Source organism: Lactuca virosa, chromosome 4 (assembly GCF_052849685.1).
Source record: "Lactuca virosa cultivar CGN04683 chromosome 4, Lactuca_virosa_CGN04683_v6, whole genome shotgun sequence".
NCBI classification, from domain to species: domain Eukaryota; kingdom Viridiplantae; phylum Streptophyta; class Magnoliopsida; order Asterales; family Asteraceae; genus Lactuca; species Lactuca virosa.
This window is the reverse complement of record NC_136429.1, coordinates 421,867,804-421,889,588: the sequence shown is the minus strand read 5'-3', so window position 1 is coordinate 421,889,588 and position 21,785 is coordinate 421,867,804. Positions and strand designations below refer to the sequence as shown.

General features: G+C 34.3%; 1 protein-coding gene across 2 annotated transcripts; it reads right to left on the bottom strand.

Moving 5' to 3' along the window:
* Window positions 1–1,590: 1,590 nt before the first annotated feature.
* On the bottom strand, window positions 1,591–21,465 carry SWEETIE (HEAT repeat-containing protein). Of its 2 annotated transcripts, XM_079046084.1 has the most exons (48): window positions 21,196–21,465; window positions 20,049–20,256; window positions 19,399–19,505; window positions 19,055–19,291; window positions 18,542–18,631; window positions 18,357–18,438; window positions 18,208–18,272; window positions 17,983–18,087; window positions 17,789–17,878; window positions 17,607–17,687; window positions 17,458–17,526; window positions 17,036–17,161; window positions 16,839–16,942; window positions 16,608–16,740; window positions 16,418–16,527; window positions 13,695–13,805; window positions 13,424–13,588; window positions 13,258–13,344; window positions 12,535–12,628; window positions 12,384–12,452; window positions 12,161–12,286; window positions 11,995–12,063; window positions 11,805–11,909; window positions 11,639–11,724; window positions 11,372–11,528; window positions 11,081–11,230; window positions 10,943–10,992; window positions 10,738–10,837; window positions 10,599–10,655; window positions 10,303–10,370; window positions 9,402–9,495; window positions 8,362–8,561; window positions 7,954–8,098; window positions 7,778–7,846; window positions 7,607–7,663; window positions 7,236–7,322; window positions 7,020–7,148; window positions 6,494–6,694; window positions 5,660–6,133; window positions 5,374–5,439; window positions 5,159–5,256; window positions 4,964–5,060; window positions 4,542–4,677; window positions 3,503–3,813; window positions 3,255–3,389; window positions 2,905–3,069; window positions 2,699–2,824; window positions 1,591–2,631 (listed from the first exon to the last, which is right to left on the bottom strand). In XM_079046084.1, the coding sequence occupies exons 1-48, from the start codon at window positions 21,358–21,360 to the stop codon at window positions 1,819–1,821; spliced, it is 6,669 nt and encodes a 2,222-aa protein (XP_078902210.1). In that variant the 5' UTR covers window positions 21,361–21,465; the 3' UTR covers window positions 1,591–1,818. The 2 variants fall into 2 exon arrangements, with proteins under 2 accessions (XP_078902210.1, XP_078902211.1); XM_079046085.1 differs by lacking the exons at window positions 19,399–19,505; window positions 20,049–20,256; window positions 21,196–21,465 and having other exon boundaries at window positions 18,542–18,621; window positions 19,055–19,188.
* Between the last annotated feature and the right edge of the window lie 320 nt (window positions 21,466–21,785).

The window sequence follows — 21,785 nt, the reverse complement described above, 5'->3', positions numbered from 1 at the left end:
CACTTTATAATTAATTCTTTTAACCCTAAAATCAATTCTGATTAATTTCTGGCTAACAATTAATTAAACATAATGATTTCTAATTAATATATTAATCCATTAACATATTAATAAATCAATTATATATATATATTAATTTATTAATCTTATAAATTAATATCTCTTCTTTCATAATTTCCTTGTCCAGTTGCTAGGTTGAGGGCAACCCAAAAGGAATGTGCTGCTATCAATTCAAGTACATACCAATTATAGTTATGGACTTAGACACCTAATCCAACAGTTTATATATGAGATGATTTATCCCACGTCAAGTTTTAGGGTGTAACAACTATTGCTCGTAGGTTTTTTAACAAAAAAAACTTGATGGGCTACCGGTAAAGTGTGTATTTCTTTAAGTTAAAGATTAGGGGTTTGAAACTCACTCACTCCAAATTTTCATCTTTTTTTTATTTCGTGCCACACCACCCGCCCAAAGCCTGCCTCATATCTATATTTGAACAGACTTTTGGTTTTTTTACAACTTTACCCAAATATGATTTTTTTTTTCTATTTTTTATCGATAGACTCACTTTTCTTTTTACAATTTTAACCCAAATTTAAAATAAACTTTTATGATATTTTTCCAATATTTTATCCAAAAAAATTTCAAGCATGCCGAAGATCCAAATCCGAAAAAACTTTTGGTTTCTATATAGCTTTTACCAATATAAAATATATATTTTTTCTGTTTTTTATCTAATCACTTGCCTATTTTATTTTATAATTTTTTAAAAACTAATACGCTTTTTTCCAAGATTTTAACCAAAAAAAAATTAAAACTTATTTTTTCAAAATATATTTATAGCTCATCGTTTTACAGCCCAAGTCTTCCCAGTCGGACCAAATTTTTGTTTCTTAAATTTTTACACAATTTTCAACAAAATGTGATGTTGTCCTTGTTTTTGTCCAAACACACTTTTTTTGCAATTTTAATCCACATTTAAAAAAATATACAATTTTGGTCCAAGCTTTAAAAAAAAAATTGGACTTTGTTTGTTTTTTTCCTACACTCACCTTTGTGTTTTCCTTTTTTTTTTGTATATCTTTTAGAATTATAATTCATACATAAAATAATTCCTATTTTTATCCAATTGAAGCACGACAATACGCTAGTTTAAAAGATTACACTGTTATTCTAAAATGTAAGAACAACTCTCTTTTATATGATACTTTAACAACCACAATAAAAAATGAATAAAATCTTTTCGAGCATGCATTATGTTTTGTTTTGATGCTTTCTTGTTTGGTTCTTCCTTATAGCAAATGAACAATATTTATATGAAGGCCAAGCTTTCCTATCATAAGTTTCTTATTTCCACAAGATTATGAAGAAGTTGAGAAAATTCTAACGACTTTTACAATGTTCTAGAAACCTTAGACAATATCAATAACAAACAATTCATAAATTATTTAAAACTAACCACATAGTATACTACCTATGCTTATTATTGATTATGTTGAAACTATTTTATATTGACAAATTCTAACGACTTTTAGGGATGTTTGGATATGTATTTTGAAAGTAATAATGCATAAATGAGTGATCAGAGATTAAAATAATAGACGTTGTAACCAGAAATATATCAAAAAAACTAGTGACCAAATAATTCAAAATCTTCAAGGCAAAAAAAAAAAAAATTACTAAAAAGTAAGTAGAACACATAAATCAGCAAAAATAAGAAAATATGAAATGAAAGCATATCAATCAAAGCCACACATAACCTATATTATAACCTCTATATCCCTATCAACAAATACACACCTGTTTCAAGGATCAAGTTACTCCCGATCAACAGGCGGCAGGGGGCTTTCGTCATCTCCAGCCACCACCTCCGCCTCCACACCAGACAAGTCTTGATGTTGTAAATGCTCATTGTTCTGTAAAGCATCAGCATGAGTCGAGCTTTTTTCTTCTTCTTCTTCATTGTTAGATTCAGAAGAAGAAGATGATGATGATGATGATGATGATTTTGAGCTTTCTGGATCCACAGCGAATAGGTTTTCAATTCTTTGAGCCATCACCTCTGGATCCATCTCCACCTCCTCCTCTTCTTCTTCTTCTTCTTCTTCTTCGTCATCATAATCGTCTTCATCTTCATATTCCTCCTCATCATTATCATCTTCCTCTCCCTCATCACCTCCACCACCTTCATTCTCATTAAGAAATTCTTCAAAATCACGGCTTTCCTCCACCACATCTTCACCCTTAACACTCACACTTGTGTTTTCTTGCTCATCTGAATCTACTGTAGATTTAGATGACTCTAAATGTACTATAGATTTAGGTTCCTCTGAATCTACTGTAGCTTTAGCTTCCTCTAAATTCACTGTAGATTTAGGTTCCTCTGAATGTAGTGTGGATTTAGGTTCGTTTGTGGAGGCAGGAAAAGACTGGAAATTGTCCCAATCATCATCATCATCATCTTCTTCTTCTTCCTCTTCTTGGATTTTTGTGGAGGCTAATGGAGTTGGAATTTGGCGTTTGGTTTCTTCAATTTGTGATGGCATTTTGATAATCAAGGGAGGGATCGATGTAGCTTTACTCGGAGTTGATGGACTCTGATCTTGTGTTACTGAAGCACGAATTATATCCTGAAAATTACAACAATCGTTAAGTTTCTGTGTAAAAGACGTAAATGCCCTCCTAACAATCAATCACCTGAAGTTTCTGGCGCCGTGTAAAAGGCATTGATAATAACGCGTCTTTGAAATAGACTGCAGAAGTTTGACTTTGGGCAAGTTGAGAAACGAGTCTCATGGATGCAGTTTTTAGTTCTTTCACTTCCTGTTTTTCAAAGTGCATGTTGAATGAAGATGAAAAATAATTAGAAATTTTTTTGGAGATTGGGATTTGTTGTTTATTACCTGAGAGAAATCGTTCTCTGAAGCTAATAAGACCATGACAATTGCTTCAAGAAGGAGGCTCATTAGACTTGTTTGAGATTCCGGAGCTTTAGAGGAAGTATGCAAAAGCATCAACACTTTTAAACAGTCTCCAGCAACACTCATTCCTTCCCTTGTAACAGGTTTCTGTCATTAAATAACAGCCAACCATGTCAAAAATTTAAAAAGTTGGACTAAAACTGTAACTTACTCTTTCCTAAATTAAAAACTACATGGACTAAAACTGTAATTATTGCATTTCCTGCAAATTATAAGGAAGATATGTACTTGAGAGTTGAGAAAGAAAGGTTTTGAAATGAATAATGATATACCTTTAAAGCTTGTTTGATAGTCCAGAAAATATCATTAAGAAGCTCGCCAATGAAGAACACTAGAAACGTGTTGTTGCTTTCGGAATTGGAATCTCGTATTACACTGGTTAGTGTTTGCAAGGCAATTGCCTGAACCTGCTCATAAGGAAATGATATCAGAGATCTTATCAACAGAATCCATGGTTTGAATTCTCTTCATTCTTTTTTTAATATATAAAAGACCAAAATACCCTTCTTATTGTTGTTACCTGTATGTATTGATCGTTGAGAACCTTGTGGAAGGAATTGGCACATTGGCATAGAATGGCGTAGGATACAGCTTTGGTGTCTGGATTCTCAGTAATAAGTTGGATTTTGTGGGTTAATTTAGCAAATGTAATAATTTGTTCAAGAGAGAAAGTGAGCTTCTTTTGTGGTAATTTAGATGAGTTGTTCATCTTCTCCTCCTGTTGATGGATGTTCTTGATACAGTTGTTGGTTAGATAAATATTCATGTTCATACAAGCTCCAATTATGGTCCTCAGATAGACTATATCATCATCATCCAGTGTAGATTTTTCTGACAAATAACACTCCAAATTCAGTTATACAGAAAATACCAACATGCTTTTGTTTATTTGTGTATTATAGCATCTGTTTTTTGCTTCTTTGTTTTACACAGATTTCTACTTCCAATTTTTTTTCTTATTAAGGCATTGTACTTTGAAAATCTATTTAAGTTTTTTTTTCTTATTAGGACACTATTATTAAGCTTGAAACTTGTAAGATAGATGTTTAAATTGTGTTTTCGGATTGAACACCTATGAAAAAAAAATTATTTTTTTAAATATCAAGGAATTATTTCATAAGAAAAAGTGTAAATTACACAAATGGTCCCTATGGTTTGGGGTAATTTGCACGTTTGGTCCCTAACTTATTTTTTTAACTCAGAAGGTCCCTACTGTTTGTTTTTGTTGCGCGCTTGGTCCCTGTCTTACCTAAAAAGGCTATTTTGCCCTTGATTTTTTAATTTATTTAAATAAACACACCCCAACCCCACTTCCACCTCACCTTACCTTACCTTACCTTACCTACCCCACTTATTTAAATAAATTAAAAAATCAAGGGCAAAATAGCCTTTTTAGGTAAGATAGGGACCAAGCACGCAACAAAAACGAACAGTAGGGACCTTCCGAGTTAAAAAAATAAGTTAGGAACCAAACATGCAAACTACCCCAAACTATAGGGACCATTCATGTAATTTACTCTAAGAAAAAAAAAAGGAGGAAAATAATAGTTGAGACTCACCATTAACATGTTTTTTCAGCATAGCAACTAGAGATTGAACATAATCAACAGGTTTAGACAAGCATGTATCATTTGATGCTTCTTCAATACACTTATATCCAATGATGAGAAATGCCAATGCTAATTGTAGTTGCTTCTGTAAAGGCAATTAGAAGAATACACACCTCAATTGGACACAAAGACAACATAAATATATAACAAAGGGATAAATTGATGAAATAGCAATGTTCTTAAATTTATCTGTGCATTACAGCATCCTACTTACATTTCTTCTTATTACAACATTGTACTCAGTTTTTGCTTATTAAGACATTGAACTTTGAAATGAAAGCAACATGCTATATATAATAAACAAATCGCTCATAATAGAATTACTAATAAGATAAGTTTCAACAATTCTACATTAAAAACATGCAGGTTACCTTGGGTTGTACACGAGTCAAAAGATTGATTGCTGAAGTAAGAGACATAGATATTTTATCCTCCCAGTTTGAGTGACTGGATGATGTTACATCAGCACTGACACAAAGCAATTTAATCAAAAAAATGATAAATTTCAATTATAATTTAAATATGAAAATAGGTACAGCAACAAAAGATCATGGTTTTGAGTTTACCTTTGTAAGAACTTGAAAATGAAGGACAAACAAAGTTCAGCTGCCTGATATGCAAAATCTTCCGTTTCGAAAAAATCCTTAGGGCAGTTCTGAACAATCTGTAAAAGAATTAAATTTCATGTCAATGTCATAAATTGAAAGTCAAAAATCCAAGAAATATTCATAATTATATAAAAGGAAAGATAAACATGCCAATGTATCTTCCATTTATTTACCTGTGATAGAACTGAGATTGCATGGCTATCCAATATATCCTCCATAAAGATGTAGTATGAAAAAACCTGCATCCATAAGTTTAACCTTAATCAGAAGCATATAAGAAGGTAGTAACTATTGATGAATTAGAAAAAAAAAAAAAAAAATCACTAAGAATGTCAATGGACAACAATATTTAACATAGCATCCTCTTGTCACTTCTTCCTATTACAACATTGTACTTTGAAAAATCCATCCAATCATAGCTTTGAAAAATACACAAATAGATAGAAGTATGTAAATCACCTGCAGGAGTTCCCGACATATATCGATAGTAAGAAATCCCATCCTGAAGAACTTTTCAGCAGACAGGAACCCGAAAACTGGTAAAATAATTTCATAAAACTTCATAGCTATCAAGTATCTGGAGTCAGAGCCAATGTTGGATTTTACATAATCCAATGGGATAATGGTTTTATCAGGAGTGGCATGTTGTCCCTGAAAGAGAACAAGTAAAGAGAAGCTCCATAGAAACTGATAGTCTTGCTGTTTCAATTCCACCATGTTGTATCCAGAGAAAAACACATTTTTTGATGTTTTTTCGGAAGATTCAGTTTTGGATGTGTTTTCTGATGTTCCGGAAGATTCATTTGTGTCCCCATCCACTGGAACTGCATCAAGAGACACTGCTTGCAAGATGAACGGCCAGGATTCTTCTAAACATTGCTTCAACTTTTTGGCAACCAGAGAGGATTGAATTCCATCAAGGAATGGTTTCCACTGCAGGAAAAAAACACAGAGAAATGTTATATACTTAATACTTCCAAACATGATGTGTGCTTTCTATTACAGCATTATTGTTTCATTTTTTATCATTAACACATTGTACTTTGAGAAACCCATCCAATTATAGCATTGTACTTATATTTGTTTTCTTATAAAGACATTGTACTTTGAAAACTCTATTTAATTATAGCAATGAAAAACGTTTTGTATTGGATGACATTGCTATAACTAAGTAGCTTTTGTAACGTAAAAGATTGCAATAGGAAGAAAGGAAAGCAGGATGCTATGATAAACAAATATATGAAAATGTGTTGCATTTAACCGAAAAGTATACAAGGAATAGATTTAGCTTACATGAATATTGGGGCGTGTGCGGAAGCAGACATAACTGTAATCCTTCAAGAGTGAGAGCCAGTAGTTGCCCAATGTATTTGAATTTTTTGAGAATAATGGTAATAATGCAAGATACTCCTCAGGGATGCTATTTTGTCTCCTCAAGAATGCATATGTATAACATTTGAGAGAGGCATGGGCTGTTAATAGTCTTATCTTGATCTAGGAAAAAAAAAAAAGTAGAGGGAGAATCAGTAGAAATTCCATCTGAAAATTCTAATATCAAGAAAGAAGATTAAGCTAGTGTTTAATATGATGGAATCATGACCCATTGGAATGAAACAAAGACTTTATTTTGTCTGATGGAATGGAAATGAGCATTCTTGAAGAAATGTGATTCCCTCCATTTTGTTAATTCTCGTTCCTTTAGCCAGGTTTTTTTTTTTCCATTTTGTCATGGAATGGAAGGGAAATTTGCAATATTGGCATATTGCAGAAACAAAGCCCCTCTAATAAGATAAATATGATTGGAGGAAAAGGTCTGTACCTTACATGAAACCCATTCAGCAAATGATGGATAATAAAGATCTTTAAAGTCCTCAAGGGGTTGTGAAATTAATGCAAATATCCGTTTGACTGCCAACTGATCGCCACTAATCATACCACTTGTCAATATCTGCAAAAAGTATCTATCATGAACACCACGCCTCAACATTATCTCAGAAAAAAAAAAAAAAATTTAACAATGTTTCGTGTGTTGAACCTTAGAAGCCAGCTGTAAACCTGCTTCCAAAAGAATTGGTCCAGATGATGTGTCCAGTGCTGTACGAACAGCAGAAACAAGCTGAGCCTGCAATTATAAATGACATATGGAAATGGAACCATGGCATAATATTAGAAGCAAATCTAGTTAGTGCAAATGTAGCATCAGTTATTAGTTTATTACAGCATCCTACTTAGTACTTACGTTTCTTCCTATTACAACATTGTAACAGTGAAAAATCTACCCAAACACAAAGCTAATGAATAGATTTTCAGGTAGATATAGACTGGCCTAATGAGAAAAGAATAAAAGTACGTTGCTATTTAAGGTAAATGACAGCAGGTTGACTGTATCCATAACCAACCCCATACCTGGTTCTGTTCCAATAATAGATGTCCAGGAAGCTCAGGGTCAGGTACCTTTCCGAACTGTGATCATATACAATACAACTTTTGAGAAATTATGGATATAGGAATATAAATATAGTGTTAATGAATGAAACACAAAGGTGTGCACAATGTTATGTTTAGATATTTATTTACCTTGTCCAGAATAGTACTTAGAAGTCCCACACCAATGGGGCGCATGTTTTCAAATTGAATTGTGCTTATCTATGAGTTAAATAATAAAAAAAAAAATGTTAGGTGATATAAACATAAATGGAGAAAAATGCATCTGTGTAATGTTAGAATTTAAAGTGATTAGATTGATCGCCTACCTGATAAGCAAGAGATATGAGCTCTTGCACCTGGAGGACTAACCAATCACCAGATTTCAGGTCTTTGGCTGGCTGGCTTCTCGCCAATGAAAGGTCAAAGTGAGCAGGATTCTGTCCCACAGCATCCGGGACATGACTCAAGCACCTGATTCCAAAAAATAGCAATATATTTATTATATGGATTCAGTTCAATCCTATATCTCTAATGCTACTTTTGTTTTTTCTTTTTATAAAAACTAGGATAATATTAATAGCTCATAGAATTTGTCAAGTGTAAAACTACACTCTGTGGTTATCCCCATCATTAAGTTCATTAAGTCGCCTTAATGTTGCATAGGCATAAAGAAGAAAAGATGGAAGCATAAACATAAATTAGTGATAGATAAGAGGAGGATGAGGTTCACATACTCTGCAGCAAATACTCTTGTTCGATATCTGAGGTGTTTATCTCTGGCAATATTGGCTCCAGGTGAAGTTTGAGAGCTTGAAACCATGTTCTCATCATCATTCCCATAGGATTTATCTCCCTCATGGCTGCTGCTGCTGCTGCTAGGATCATCATCCAATTCTTTGTTGTTTCTGGTATTTCCACTAGATGTAGCAAGAACCTGGATCCACATTTCCACATTTAGGAACCAAGTAATCCAATCCAACCCATGAAACTGTCATTTTCTACTTTTTCAAAAACTAGGTCATTAAACCAAAGCATCAAACTAAGAATAAAAAACCATTTTATACTAAGACACATAGTGGCCATTATGCTTTACAAAAAAGAAAGAAACTACATATGCATCACGACAAGGGTAAATGCAAGAAGAAGCAACATACTTTCATTTATTTGAGTATTATAACATCTTACTTTCATTCCTTGTAGCATTTTATTTTTCTTATTAAGGCATTGCAGTTTAAAAAATCTGCCCATTTATAGCATTATACTTCCAATTTGTTTCTTATTTAGACATTATTCTTTGAAAAATCTACCCTACTGCAGTGAAAATTGCTTTGTATTTGGATGGCATTGCTATAATTGGGTAGATATTTCACAATACAATGTATTATAAATGAAAGAAATGAAAGTAAGATGCTATAATAAACAAATAAATGAAAGTATGTTGCTATGTCTTACATTTGGAAACTAAATCCTTACTCCTTCAAGATGTATATATGATCCTTGAGTTTGACAAGTGCATCATAAGGAGCTATGGTCCAAACAAAGAATAGCAAGTCTATTATACATTACAAGAGTGTCATTAAGCAAAGGAAATATGAAGGGCACAAAATTATGAGTGTATGATGTCTAACTTTGTAAGTTACAACAGGAATACAGGTAAGAGTTTAAGAGGAGACAAACAATAGCAACCCTATAAGTTACAAAATCTACAACAGCAAATATGAAGAGAGAGAGAGAGAGAGAGAGAGAGAGAGAGAGAGAGAGAGAGAGAATATACCAAGTTACGGCATATTGATAGCCACCTAGATGGAAATGATGGGCATGATGTATAGAGCAATCGCATAATTGTAGCTTTCACCAAATTCCCAATCCTACAGTAGCAACAAGAGAGCTTTTATGTGGGAAATAAAAATACATGTATCATATGTCTGCATAAGGATTTAAAAGCTAACAGAGTGGTGGGTGATATAATATTATAATAGATGAAAAAGGAAGAACATAAATGAGGCAATAACCAAATAGAGGTAAGTAGCATCAAAATTAAGCATATATTAATATGGTAAACCAATAGTTAAGAGTAAAAATGATAGTCTAGTTAATGAAGGCAAAAAAATGGGGATCTCTTTCTACAGTTTTATGCTCAAAAACCCCTAAATATTGAACAAATTAAATGCAACATTGCTAACGACTCTTTCCATTTGTGGAAAAAATCCTACTAAAACTATCTCAATATTGTAATGTGTGCACTAAAGATGGCCTTATTGGGGATCATAATCTCAGTTTTGCTTTTTGGAGTTCTATGGTACTGGCTCTAAAAATTTAGGGAAATGTGAAATCTAAGTTATTCTTATTCTTATTTGCTTTTTTTTGCTTCTATTATTCTTGTAATTCAGGGTTATGCCATACAATACCATTGAAACTTGGGATTTTGTTAATCCACTTATTAGTATTCAGTAATAATAAGACCTAGATGTTAGTATCCTACTTTCCTAGAGTGATCCACATTATTATTGCACTGTCCTCCTCAAAGATAAAAAACAAAGGTGGTGATGCAAATCAAGATAGACAAAACATCTGAAGCTAACCAGAGTTTTATAATGCAAACAGGTCACATTTTATTATACAAAAGAAAAACCCTAATGAACTAAAAGATAATATATCAATAACAGGATACATACTCGGTATCAGTTTCTTCATCTAGCATGTGGAACAAGTTCTCTTCTATTTGTTCATGAATAACAGGATCCTGCAAACAGTCCCATCAGTAAATGGACATAATCAGTAGATAGGAACAAGCAAATGATTCTAAACTAAGGTAGAAATTGCTTCTTTCATCAAGAATTAGGATATTTTCATTCCAAAACTTTTACGTGGACAAGTAAGATATTTTTATTGTTATATAGTTATGTTATTGTGAGAAAAATGTTATGCAAACAAGCTTGCATATAAAATACTGTATGAATGTGTTACTTACTGGGTCCTTTTCAATGAGATGTCGCAAAGTGGACACAGTAAGATGTCTCAAAGTTGGCTGTTGCAAAGGAGAAACTGTTTCAGAATCAAAAAAATATAAATTTTATATAAATACTTCAAGGGTCACCAGGAAGAATTACCTGTCTTGATGAAAGAGTTGAAAGGAGAACTTTGACATGAGTATGAACTGTAACAGCTTGGGGAGCAAAGAGTACAAGTTGTTGGGTAAAACGAACACTTCTGCAAATTTTAAGAATAATCCATTAATAAAAGGTCTAAAATCCAATAGTCATTGTAGAATAAGTTATTTTCTACAGATACAATCACAGTAGTAAGGTTGCTTACTCAAGAAGTGTTGCTGTTTCTTGCTGTGTGCTTATCTCTGCAATGACAGACTGTAGAAAACAAACAATTAAGTTAGTGCACATAACAACAACAGGAAATTAAATATATTTTATGAATTATATAACTGAATTAACAAACCTTGCAGCGTGAAAAGAATATACTTCCAGGGTGAAGTTCAGGACCAAGAACAGCAACTATTGCATTTATGAGGCGACCTACTCCTTGCTGAAGCACAACCCATCCATTCTCTTCAGACAAAAGAATATCCATAGCAAGGCCAAGTGTTGCCTACAAGAGAATGACAGATTATATAATAAATACTAATTCCTAGTCTAAATCGTTTTAATTACAGCTAGTTCCTGTTTATTTTTACTTTTACATTAGAGAGAAAGATGGGAATTTATAGATACAAAAGGATATGCAATGTACCTGAACTTGTGAAACATAAGACAAGCCTGCAGCTTCTATTGTTAGAAGAAGTCCATGCAAAGCCCATACTTGTAAGTTAGCTATTGAACTCTTAGCTAGTGAAGAGATAGAATGCACAGTGGATGGAACTAAACTTGATAATGCCATTCCTCCTGCGCTGCATACAACATGAGAATGATAAATCTTTTGCTTTCAGGAAATAAAAAAATAAATTATGAGAAAACAACTAACTTCACTAAAAAAGACACAGCATAAAAAGACAAATACCTGCGATGGATGCAACCAAGAGCTAGAGCAATTGATCCAGCATAATGCTCTGGTGCACCAGTTACATCATTAAGCAGTGATCGAGTCTAGTCAAAACAAATTAATAAATGGATCATGAGATTTTTAACATTCTAAAATGAAATTAATAAAAATATCAAAAATTTACCAATCTGGCAGTAAACATATCATTTCCAAGACGAGCTAGTAGCCCTAGCCCTTCTGATGATGCTCTTCGTTGTGATTCACAGGTGCCAGCCTCAGCAAGAATATTCTATCAAAAATTTATAAAAAATTAAAGTATGATGTAAATGTAAGCAAGTAAAATGTAAAATTACATTTACACCATAAAAAAAAACCTGAAAGATCCCCTGGGCTGCAGTTAATATCTCTGTTTCTAGTGGTTGGGAGTGATATGTAAGCATGGCCTACAAAATATGGATGGATGAGTAGCCCATGTTAGATCTATTTAAATTGATTTAGCGATGTTGTGTGATTTTAATGAAACCAAGAGTAATTGAGCACCTTTAATCCAGAAAGTAATCCCACGCATACGTTTGTGACACTGGTTGAATGTAGAACATGTTGTCTCCTTCCAGTTTTAAGAGACTGCTCAAGTATGCCAAGAAGTGATAACATCCCACTACTATCCTGGGGTGATTCTCAGATCAAGTTAAATTGGAATCCAAGAATCAATGATAATAAGGAGGAAACATTAACGCACACAATGACACAAAGAAAACACTACCTGAGTAGCAAACATGACTCCAAAGCAAAGGAGCATTTGGTTCACCAACATCTTGCTAATAGTCTCTGGCTGCATATTATTCATTCACCCAACAAGTGTATAGAAAAGATTATGATTTTTTTTATTCTCCATTTGGATCAACAAAATATACCTGAGGGAAACTAGGGAGCTCATTCTCCCATACACATGGCAAAACGCCATCTTTTCCACCTTGAAATGCCCGAAGTTCATCTTCGAACCAATCCCTATGTGCCAACAAGGATAGTATAGACAACATTTAAAAAATTGCATGCAGAAAGAGTCTGCACATGTGTTGCAGAATCATTTGGGAATCATGGATTTAATGGTAGAGATTGGATAGAAAACCACTTTGAAGGGTGTTTGGTTTGCAGATTGTTTAGGAAAGATTTGGAATCTGTCAAAGGAAAAGGATTTTGAAGGATTTGGAAGGTGAAGGAATTCAATTCTATCATGCGTTTGGTTGGCAATAAGTGGAATGGAAGTCAATCCCTTTATTGATTTTTCATTCAAAAAACTTTTTTTAATACTTACAAAAATATTTAATTATTTTTTTTACTACTTTTAGGTAAATGATAGAAATTTGATTCCATGAGAGAGAGAGAGAGATGGATAAGTAATTATAGTTTACAAATCTAGGGCTGATAGTTTATTGTGTAACTTAATGACTAGGTTAATGGGGATATATATGTTATTTTAACAAGTCATTAGAGATAGGAAATAGATCCATGGGTTTAGAAAGGGTTTACAGCCAAACACAGGATTTTCTTGAAACTGAATTCCAATTCTTGTCAGATCCCACAACCCCCCCCCCCCCTCCCCCCCTCTTTCAAGTTGATATGTGATGAGTGTATACCTTCCAGGAATCCAAGGACCTAACCAAGCATCTCTGCTGTCCAAAAGTATCCTCAAGTAGGAGCTTTCTTCATATTTGGAAGCCTCTCTGTTCCCCAAATTCAGCATATAAGGCCAAACACACATAAATATTCTTCATAAATATTGACATAAATGAACATTTTTACCTGAAGGGACTTGTGCATATTTGAATAAGTTGTGGGTGATCACTCTTGTATGCCTTTGGATCGGAAAGTGACTGATAAGCTATCAATATTCTGCTGATGAATATGTCCATAGAAGCTTTCACATCAGGCGTCTTGGTTGTTAAGGAGGAAATAAAGTTTAATGCCCTGTGTTTTCATCATACATTGTGTTTGAAAAATCAGCACATAAATATATACTTATGAGTAGAAAATAAAAATAAAAAGCATCAATACTTTTAGATTCCACTCATACCGAGAAAGGTATAATAGCACTGGTTGAAGCAAGATCCCCTTGTTCACGGCATCATTAGATACAAAGCATCTTATAAAGGCATTTAGTGCTTCAAGTGCAGCAGACCACACACTAGAAAAGAAAAATGTGAATGTAAACATCATAACTTCACTGAAAAGGTTATCCTTATAAAATGGTAAATAATGAATTTCAAGAATGAACTATAAGATGTTTCATAAGTGCAAGATTTAGATAACAGTAACAAAAGAAGTCGTATGACTTCAATATACAATGGCAAAGATTATAAGGAAATGAGTACAAGTAACAAAACATGACTTATCTCAGTTCCTAGCAAAAAGTTGAAAACTATATCTTTCAGCAACTCATGACAGTAAATTTAAGGGGTAATGCTAAGGAAAGGTAACAAACTATGTCTTTTTCTTTACTTTAGATCATTAAAGTTTTATACATTCTAGCCCATTGAACAACCGAATTTTGTTTCAAATTAAGACAGTCAACAGGGCATAAAATTTTCAACCAGTTACCCTCTGATATGGCATCCTGGTGTCTACGTGGCATCCACATTGAACTTTATTTCATTGTAATGATATGAAAACTTAATATCATTTTAGTATACTAAACTTTAGAACTTATAACTTTATTGACAAACAGAATTAAGTTCTCCTGTTTTCCCCCAATACCCACAGAATTCTTGATAAAGCCTTTGATTTCTCCTCTTCTTCTTTACAAAGCTTTGATTTTGTATCTACTTGTAAAATCCAGAAATATTTGTCTCTTTTTATCAAAGAAATAAGGATTAAAAATGGCAGACAGCAAAGGAACCGATGGGGAAAGGTGGCAGTCCCTCCGACCTGTGATGGAGGGGTAGGCCCAGTGTGAAACCCACTTTCTTTAAACCCATTTGCCAAAGAATGAGCATGTGCCCGATGTACCCCTAAGAAATTTCTTCCCAATCTAGAAGAAGAAACTGCTCTCCATTTTAGATGTCTGATGTACCCCTAAGAAGGGGTAGGAAATGGAAGGAACCATTGACGGATGCCTATGAAGTTGGCATATTCTGGTTTACCCGTAAAAGGGGTAGACCAGTACTGAAAGAGGAATGGGACATCGATCTTAGGGTTTCACCCATTGAACATTTGAATGTGATGGTGATTTCAATTTTCAATCTTAGCTATTCTATGGGTGAAACCCTAAGATTGATATCCCATTCCTCTTTCATTATTGGTCTACCCCTTTTACGGGTAAACCAGAATATGCCAACTTCATAGGCATCCTTCAATGGTTCCTTTCTTTTTCTACCCCTTCTTAGGGGTACATCGGACCTCTAAAATGAAGAGCAGATTCTTCTTCTAGCTTGGAAAGCAATTTCTAAGGGAAACAATGGGGACATGCTCATTCTTTGGCAAATGGGTTCAAAGAAAGCGAGTTTCACACTGGGCGTTCCCCTCTAGCACAGGTCAGAGGGACTGCGACCTTTCCCCATCGGTCCTTTTGCAGTCCGCCATCGTTAATGCATTTTTCTTTGATAAAAGAGACGGTACTTTCGGGATTTGAAAAGGATCGTATACAAAATCAATTATTTATGAAGAAAAACAGGTGAACTCAAAGACATTCGGTCAAGAATTATGTAGAGATATTCGAGAAATCAAAGGGTATTTGTCAATAAAATCCAAAGTTTCAAGTTTAATAAACAAAAATAATTTTAATTTTTGATAAAATTAAAATTAAATAAAAAGTCCACGTGGACGGTAAGCTACATAGACACCAAGTGGATGTATTTAAGGGTAACTGGTTGAAAAGGCTATACCCAGTTGGACTGTCCTAATTTGAAACAAAAGTACGCGTGCAAGGGATAGAATGTATAATTAAAAACTTTAGTGAAATAAAGTAAAAAAAAAATGACAATATCACCCCTCTTAGATGATTTTAGGGTTTTCGGTTGTGCCGCCGAAGTCCACCCTCCGTGGCTAGAAATGAAAAAGACTGCAAGATTTCGTGATCCATAGATCACCAACTAAGAATAAAAACAGTAGAAGAAAATGAAAATGAAAATGAAAAAGCCTCGAGAGAAAAACAACATAGCAGATCTTAGGTGATATAGGTGATGATGGATGTGGGAATCTAGTGCCTATTAGGGATTTATGGAGTCAAATGGAAGCAAGTGCAAATATGGATAGTATTGAAGGCAATCAATATCATTTACCAACAATAGAAATCCTTTATGCTTCCATTATCAAAACCATAGCACTGCTTTTTCGAGGAAAATTATAAGAATGAAAAAAAAAAAAATATATATATATATATATATATATATATATATATATATATGGATGGGAGAGATCAAGGGGTGGAGGAAAAGGAATGGTGGATCTAGATAGGAACCCTATCTCACCTAATGGAAAATTTGTTCAAACAGATCCACCATTTGGGAGAGAAGGAAATGGTGAATGTGTTTCTTGGGATGAATGATACAAGGGAGAGCCTTAATTTATACTAGAGCCTACCTCACTAAACAAGGAAAATACGTAACAAGAAAAGATACGCATTAACTTTACAGCTAATTTACAGCCAATATACAATAAGAATTTAATGAAAAAATAAATTTCACGGTTGAGAATCACGTGACTGAGGCACGCGGTGGACGCGTGTTCCAAGCTGATCCAAAAGGGCAGATGGGTAATTTTACCAACAAAAAGGGCATAACTGATGAAAAGTGGGCTAACCTTATTTTAGAAGACAGATCCTCTGATGAATCTGCTTGATGCTCTTGGCCTCGACCACTAAAGACATCAGCCCATAACGAAAGAATATCAAACACCTGGTCTTCCATCTCCTGTACAACTCATGCAGCAGTTTTCAGTTTTCAGAATCAAGAATTACTATAATGCCACTGAAGAAGAATAACAGTTATACCTCCTTTGGCATGGAAGACAACAAGGATGAGAGAAGTAACCATCCAGCTTCTTTTTCAACTGTAGCAACCACAGTGTTCCGGCTAGCTTCTGTTAGCATTTTTCTAGCTACATCAAGCATTGTTCTGGGCAATCTTTACACAAAAATAAATAAAAAGTTAAAAACCACTGTCTATTTTCCACGTCAGCATCATAAATATGAAAGTCAACCTTAAAAAGTTCAAAGTGTTACCTGGCTGGATAACCAAGAGGCAGCTTTGGGGAGACAGATGCAAGTGCAGCCAAAACTGTAGCTTGTCCACTTAAGGAATCAAGCTCAACCTTCAGATTGTTTCCCTGTATACCATTTTCAGAAAACAATATATAAACAAGTCAAGTAACTGAATTCCAAATTTCCTTTAAAACAAAACTATGTCTTTGATGTAATACCTTCCCAAATGACACATTTTCTCTTAGTGCCTTCAGTGTAGTGATCCCATAATTGACCAAACCACCAACACATGTCGGATCAATCTCCGCCAGTGCACGCAAAGTCAAGGCTGACTCAGAACGTACCTACCAATCATGTCAGATTAAAATTTTGAAGTATTTGACAAGTGAATTAACATAGAATAAACATAGAATGTGAAATTGCTAGTTTTTTGCCAAAACAAATAAGTTGTCACTAGTGCTTAGATCAAGAAATACCAAAGTTGAAAAGCAAAACAAAGACAGAATTGAAAAGGATGCATTAAGATATTGATTATTGTGCCAAAGACAACTTAGATTAGCATTTTGCATCTGCTAAAGGGCATATTGTGAATTACATATTCAACTAAAAAAAAAGATAACGAAACATCATAATATCTTACAAGAGGTGAAGAGTTAGACAATGCTGCTACTGCTGTGTCATCAAGAACTTCCTTGAATTCAACAGGAACCTGAAAATGAACAGAGAAATTGAAAGTGATGTCATAATAAATTATTAAAAACAGCCTAAGAATACAGTAATACACCTTACCTCTCCTAAAGTTTTCAGGGTATATGACAAAGTGCGTAAAGCAGCAATTTTCATTGATGGACTTGCATCAGGGGACTGAAGCTGTAACAGAGAAATCATGGCAAGTCATTGGAACTAATGGAATCAAGAAAGATCATAACTTGAGTGAGATGAGATATGAGAAGTGAGAATTTCTAGCAAACCTGCTTTCCTAGATTAACTAAGAAGACCCTTTGTGTAGGTTCAGTCATTTGATCAATCACACCAACCCGTAGAATATAGAAAACACATGCCTTTAAAAAGAAAAATAATACATTAGTAAATTGATTGATTCTTTAAAAACAAAAATCATACATTAAGAAAACAAAGGTAAATCTACAAACTGATAAGGGAATACCAATGATTGTGCATCTACAACAGACTCTGCACGAAGCATATCCATAATCTGCACAAGATAATTTTGGAGCTCGCTATCTGGATGCATATACTTAAGCCGTATGCCCTGAAAAACTCAAAAAAAAATGCATTATTCATAAAAGAGCATACGATTCAAAATGTAAAGCATAAAGGATAAATATTGCAGAAAATATCCTAAAAACTAGCAACAGAGACAAAATTTTACCTGTAAGAAGAACACCCATGACAAGGTTATACCGATTCGCAAATCCTTTGAACGAGGTCCACTTGCTGCAAAAATTAATACATCTATCAAAATATTATATATGCTAAAAAAACCAATGCAATGGAGTTCAAATTTTAACAGAAAGACACCTTTGGTGAAGGGCAATATAAGATGCTTTTGCAAACTCCCCTCAGGATTTTTTGAATTAGCCTGGCCTTTTTTCGGTTGCACCTGAAGAATGATAAAATGTAAGATGACTATTACAAAAACAAAAAGAAAGAAAAACATGTAAGAGTACAGAGAGAGACATAAATTTGAGAAGAAGATGGTATACCTGCGCTTGAGGGTTCATTACAAGAGCAAGCACAGCTCCCAAAGCTGCTGCAAAGGCATCCCGAACCGATGATACAGGATCTTCAAGAGCCTTATAAGATGCAGAATATCATATATGGGATTTTGATGCTATAGACTAATAGACAACAACAACAACAAAACCCAAATCCCATATGAATGAGATAAGGGTAGAAAGACTGTTTTCAAAGATGACCTCTGGGTATATGAAAATGCGAGCCCACAATGGGTAGGGGGGATAAAGCAGAAGGTAGACACTAGCAATATAAGCTATATAAGTAAACAAGGAACAAGAGTAAGAAGGTAAATATTGTACAAAAAGCACAAAGAGAGAAAAGGAAACCCAGGGCCTAGACTACTCCTAAACTACTCCACTACCCTGATTTTAAGCCTCCACACCCTTCTATCTGGAGTCATCTCCTTGGAAAGAGTCAGCTTCTTCAAGTCTAACTAACCTCATGCAACAAGATACACAGAGTAACTAAGAAAGTGGTACCTTGACACAGTAAGAGGCGGAATTGTCAAGCTCTCCAGCTCCTAAGCCTGGGCCTCCAATACTAGCAAAAGCTTTTAAACATCTTGCAGCAGCTTTCCTCACAATGAATGATTTGTCTCCAACACCCATTCGCATGATTATGCGAAATGCTTCTGCATATGCAGGTAAAGAGCCATTGCCACCTGAACCCTCGAGAGCATTTCTAAGCATCTGCAAAGCCTCTCGCCTCACAAAATCCTAAGCATAAACCAGTAAAAATGGCGTAAGAGAAAAACAATCACAAAAAGAAGGTTTGAAAATATGACATGGTAGACACAAAGAAGGTCTGAGATCTCTAAGGTTACCTCGGAAAACTTCATCAATTTTGCTACACTACTTGTAGTTTCAAGCAAACCAGAAGTGATTTTCTTCCCGAATAACCGATATAGCTCCCCCAAGCATTGTGCAGCACCTATATTCGTTGCAAACAAATATGAACTCCTAAAATACATGGCAGAAACTCACATAGATAACAAGAAAAGGGACAACAAAAACTATATCAAATCATGGGCATTAACTAAACAAGATGAATAAGTAAGCAACTTCATGAGTTGATTATTAAGACACAAAGTTTTATGGGGCTTTAAGACAAACAATCAATCAATCTTACCAACATACACAACCAACCATCTACAAGGTTACAATGACACCACCACCAGCAAACATGTTAAAAGTTCTACTTGTTATAAATAAACTGACATGTTGAATGCATGTTCGCAACAAAAAAATTGGTAAATTATTTATATTTATTAATGTATGTTCTACCCTCTATGCAGCTGAAGTTCACTAATAACTCTGTTACTGTCATAACTGTCAATATATAACAGAAATGAGAACAATGTACTATAAATCATATATTGAAAGATATTTTAGGAGTAATCATTAGAAATTAACTAATATTCATATCAAAGATAGGCATGCATATCGAATTCAAACATAAAATAAATAGACAGACCAGCTATTCGCAAGGCTTCATTCTTCTTTCCATCAGAGAGGAACCCCTGAAGGCTGCTGACTCTTGAGTAGATTGAGATATTATCCCCTTTATAAATGATTTTACCCATTGCAGCAGATGCCAGATGACGCACAGGGCGCCTTGCACCAAGAACCAGTAGAGAAAAGAGTGCATCCTCGCATTTCCTTTGCCACAGAAGTACAGACTCCTGATAATTTTCAAATTAATTATTCAGGTGTGGAAACTTCCATCATAAACTCCTAATCCCTCAATTCTTAATTAAGGAGTCCACATTCAACTTATGAGATTCAAACCCTACTTCCCACATTCAAGCTTTAGACAACATCAAGTTTTGGTTTTAAGAATTAGTCCAAAGAAGTTCAAATTTTATTAAAGTTGCAGAATATGTTCCTGTTTCCGTTGTTATGCCAATTTCAAAATTATTTGAACTTTAAATTTTATAAAACAAAAATCTTTTTGTGTTTCTATATGGTTAGTTGTATGTATTGTTTCTTTAAAACATGCAAATCCATGTCAACTTTAAAGTTGGAAAGTAGTTAGGTTGTCTCTCTAGCATCAAATGTGGCCTATTTTGTTCAAACAGGGTAAACGTTACCAAAATCAATAGTTTTTTTATTTGGCTCAACAGTGATTAAATTCAACTGTGGCTCACACCACTCATCAAGCGATGAAAATCAATAAAATCTCATATACATATTAAGTTTGCTTCAAGAACTGCCATGGAGTGTTACTGTCAGGCAGAAGTGAGTTTATTTCCTGTGATTGTATATTCATTCGGAAGCAGTTTCGTCGTGTAAGAGCTTTCCATATTGTCTTCTAATTTCAGACTATATGTTGATATGGATATTCCATTTCACTAACAACTATACTAAGATCATACACTTGACATTACAAATTTTGATTTCAGTCTAGTAAACATGAGCAGCTAAACTTGAAGATCCAATATCCTAAAGGTCATAACGTACGATACGTAAGAAAACAGAAGCAATGGCATATAACTGGGTGTAGTTTGTCATCAATTTCACAATCAATATGCTTTAGTGACGTAACCCGAACAAAATAATCATATTAAAAGTGAACTGAAATAAATCATGCGTATCACAAAGAAATGTAGACAGGCGCAGACCTTGGGCTCGTCGTGAATGGAGGAAATGAGATCGGAAAGAAGATCGAAGCAGAGGAGAGGATCAGGAAGCTTGTGAGATGCGGAAGCGACTATAGATTCCAATTGTGCGACTAACACTCCAAATCTTGATAGAGGGACGTTTTCTCGAACGTAAGTCCTCACCATCGAAGAGACTGGAGTGCTGCTGCTTCAGTATTGTTCAACAGATACACAAAGGAACCATGAGAGTGCGAGAGAGATGTGTTTAGGGTACAAGTATGAAATATTCGTGTTTAATCTAGTTTAGTGAATAAAAGAGAGGAAATTCAGGAATCGTACAAAAGTTTTGTAGTAATAAATGAAAGGGTATTGTGGCCGTAACCAACAAAGTCACGTATAACGGTTTAAATGGTCCCTTGTAACTATTTTTTTGCATTTTAAGGGCATAAACTTGTTATTTACCGATTGGGAAAGTCATCTTACCCATTTTAGCAGGTTAACCTGCATCGTCACTTGCCATGTATACATATGAGTTAACTCACTGAGTCAATACCGAGTTGACTCGATGACACAGAAGCTGACACATGCAAAGAGTAATTATCGTCTTTAAT

What these genes read in the sequence shown, in the direction of transcription:
- SWEETIE (XM_079046084.1), bottom strand. Translation starts at nt 21,360, where the DNA reads ATGGTGAGGACTTACGTTCGAGAAAACGTCCCTCTATCAAGATTTGGA. An exon ending in TGAAGCCTTGCGAATAGCTG is followed by an intron (nt 19,506 to 20,048) that starts GTCTGTCTATTT and finishes CAACGAATATAG; the next exon opens with GTGCTGCACAATGCTTGGGG. An exon ending in CCGCCTCTTACTGTGTCAAG is followed by an intron (nt 18,632 to 19,054) that starts GTACCACTTTCT and finishes GCATCTTATAAG; the next exon opens with GCTCTTGAAGATCCTGTATC.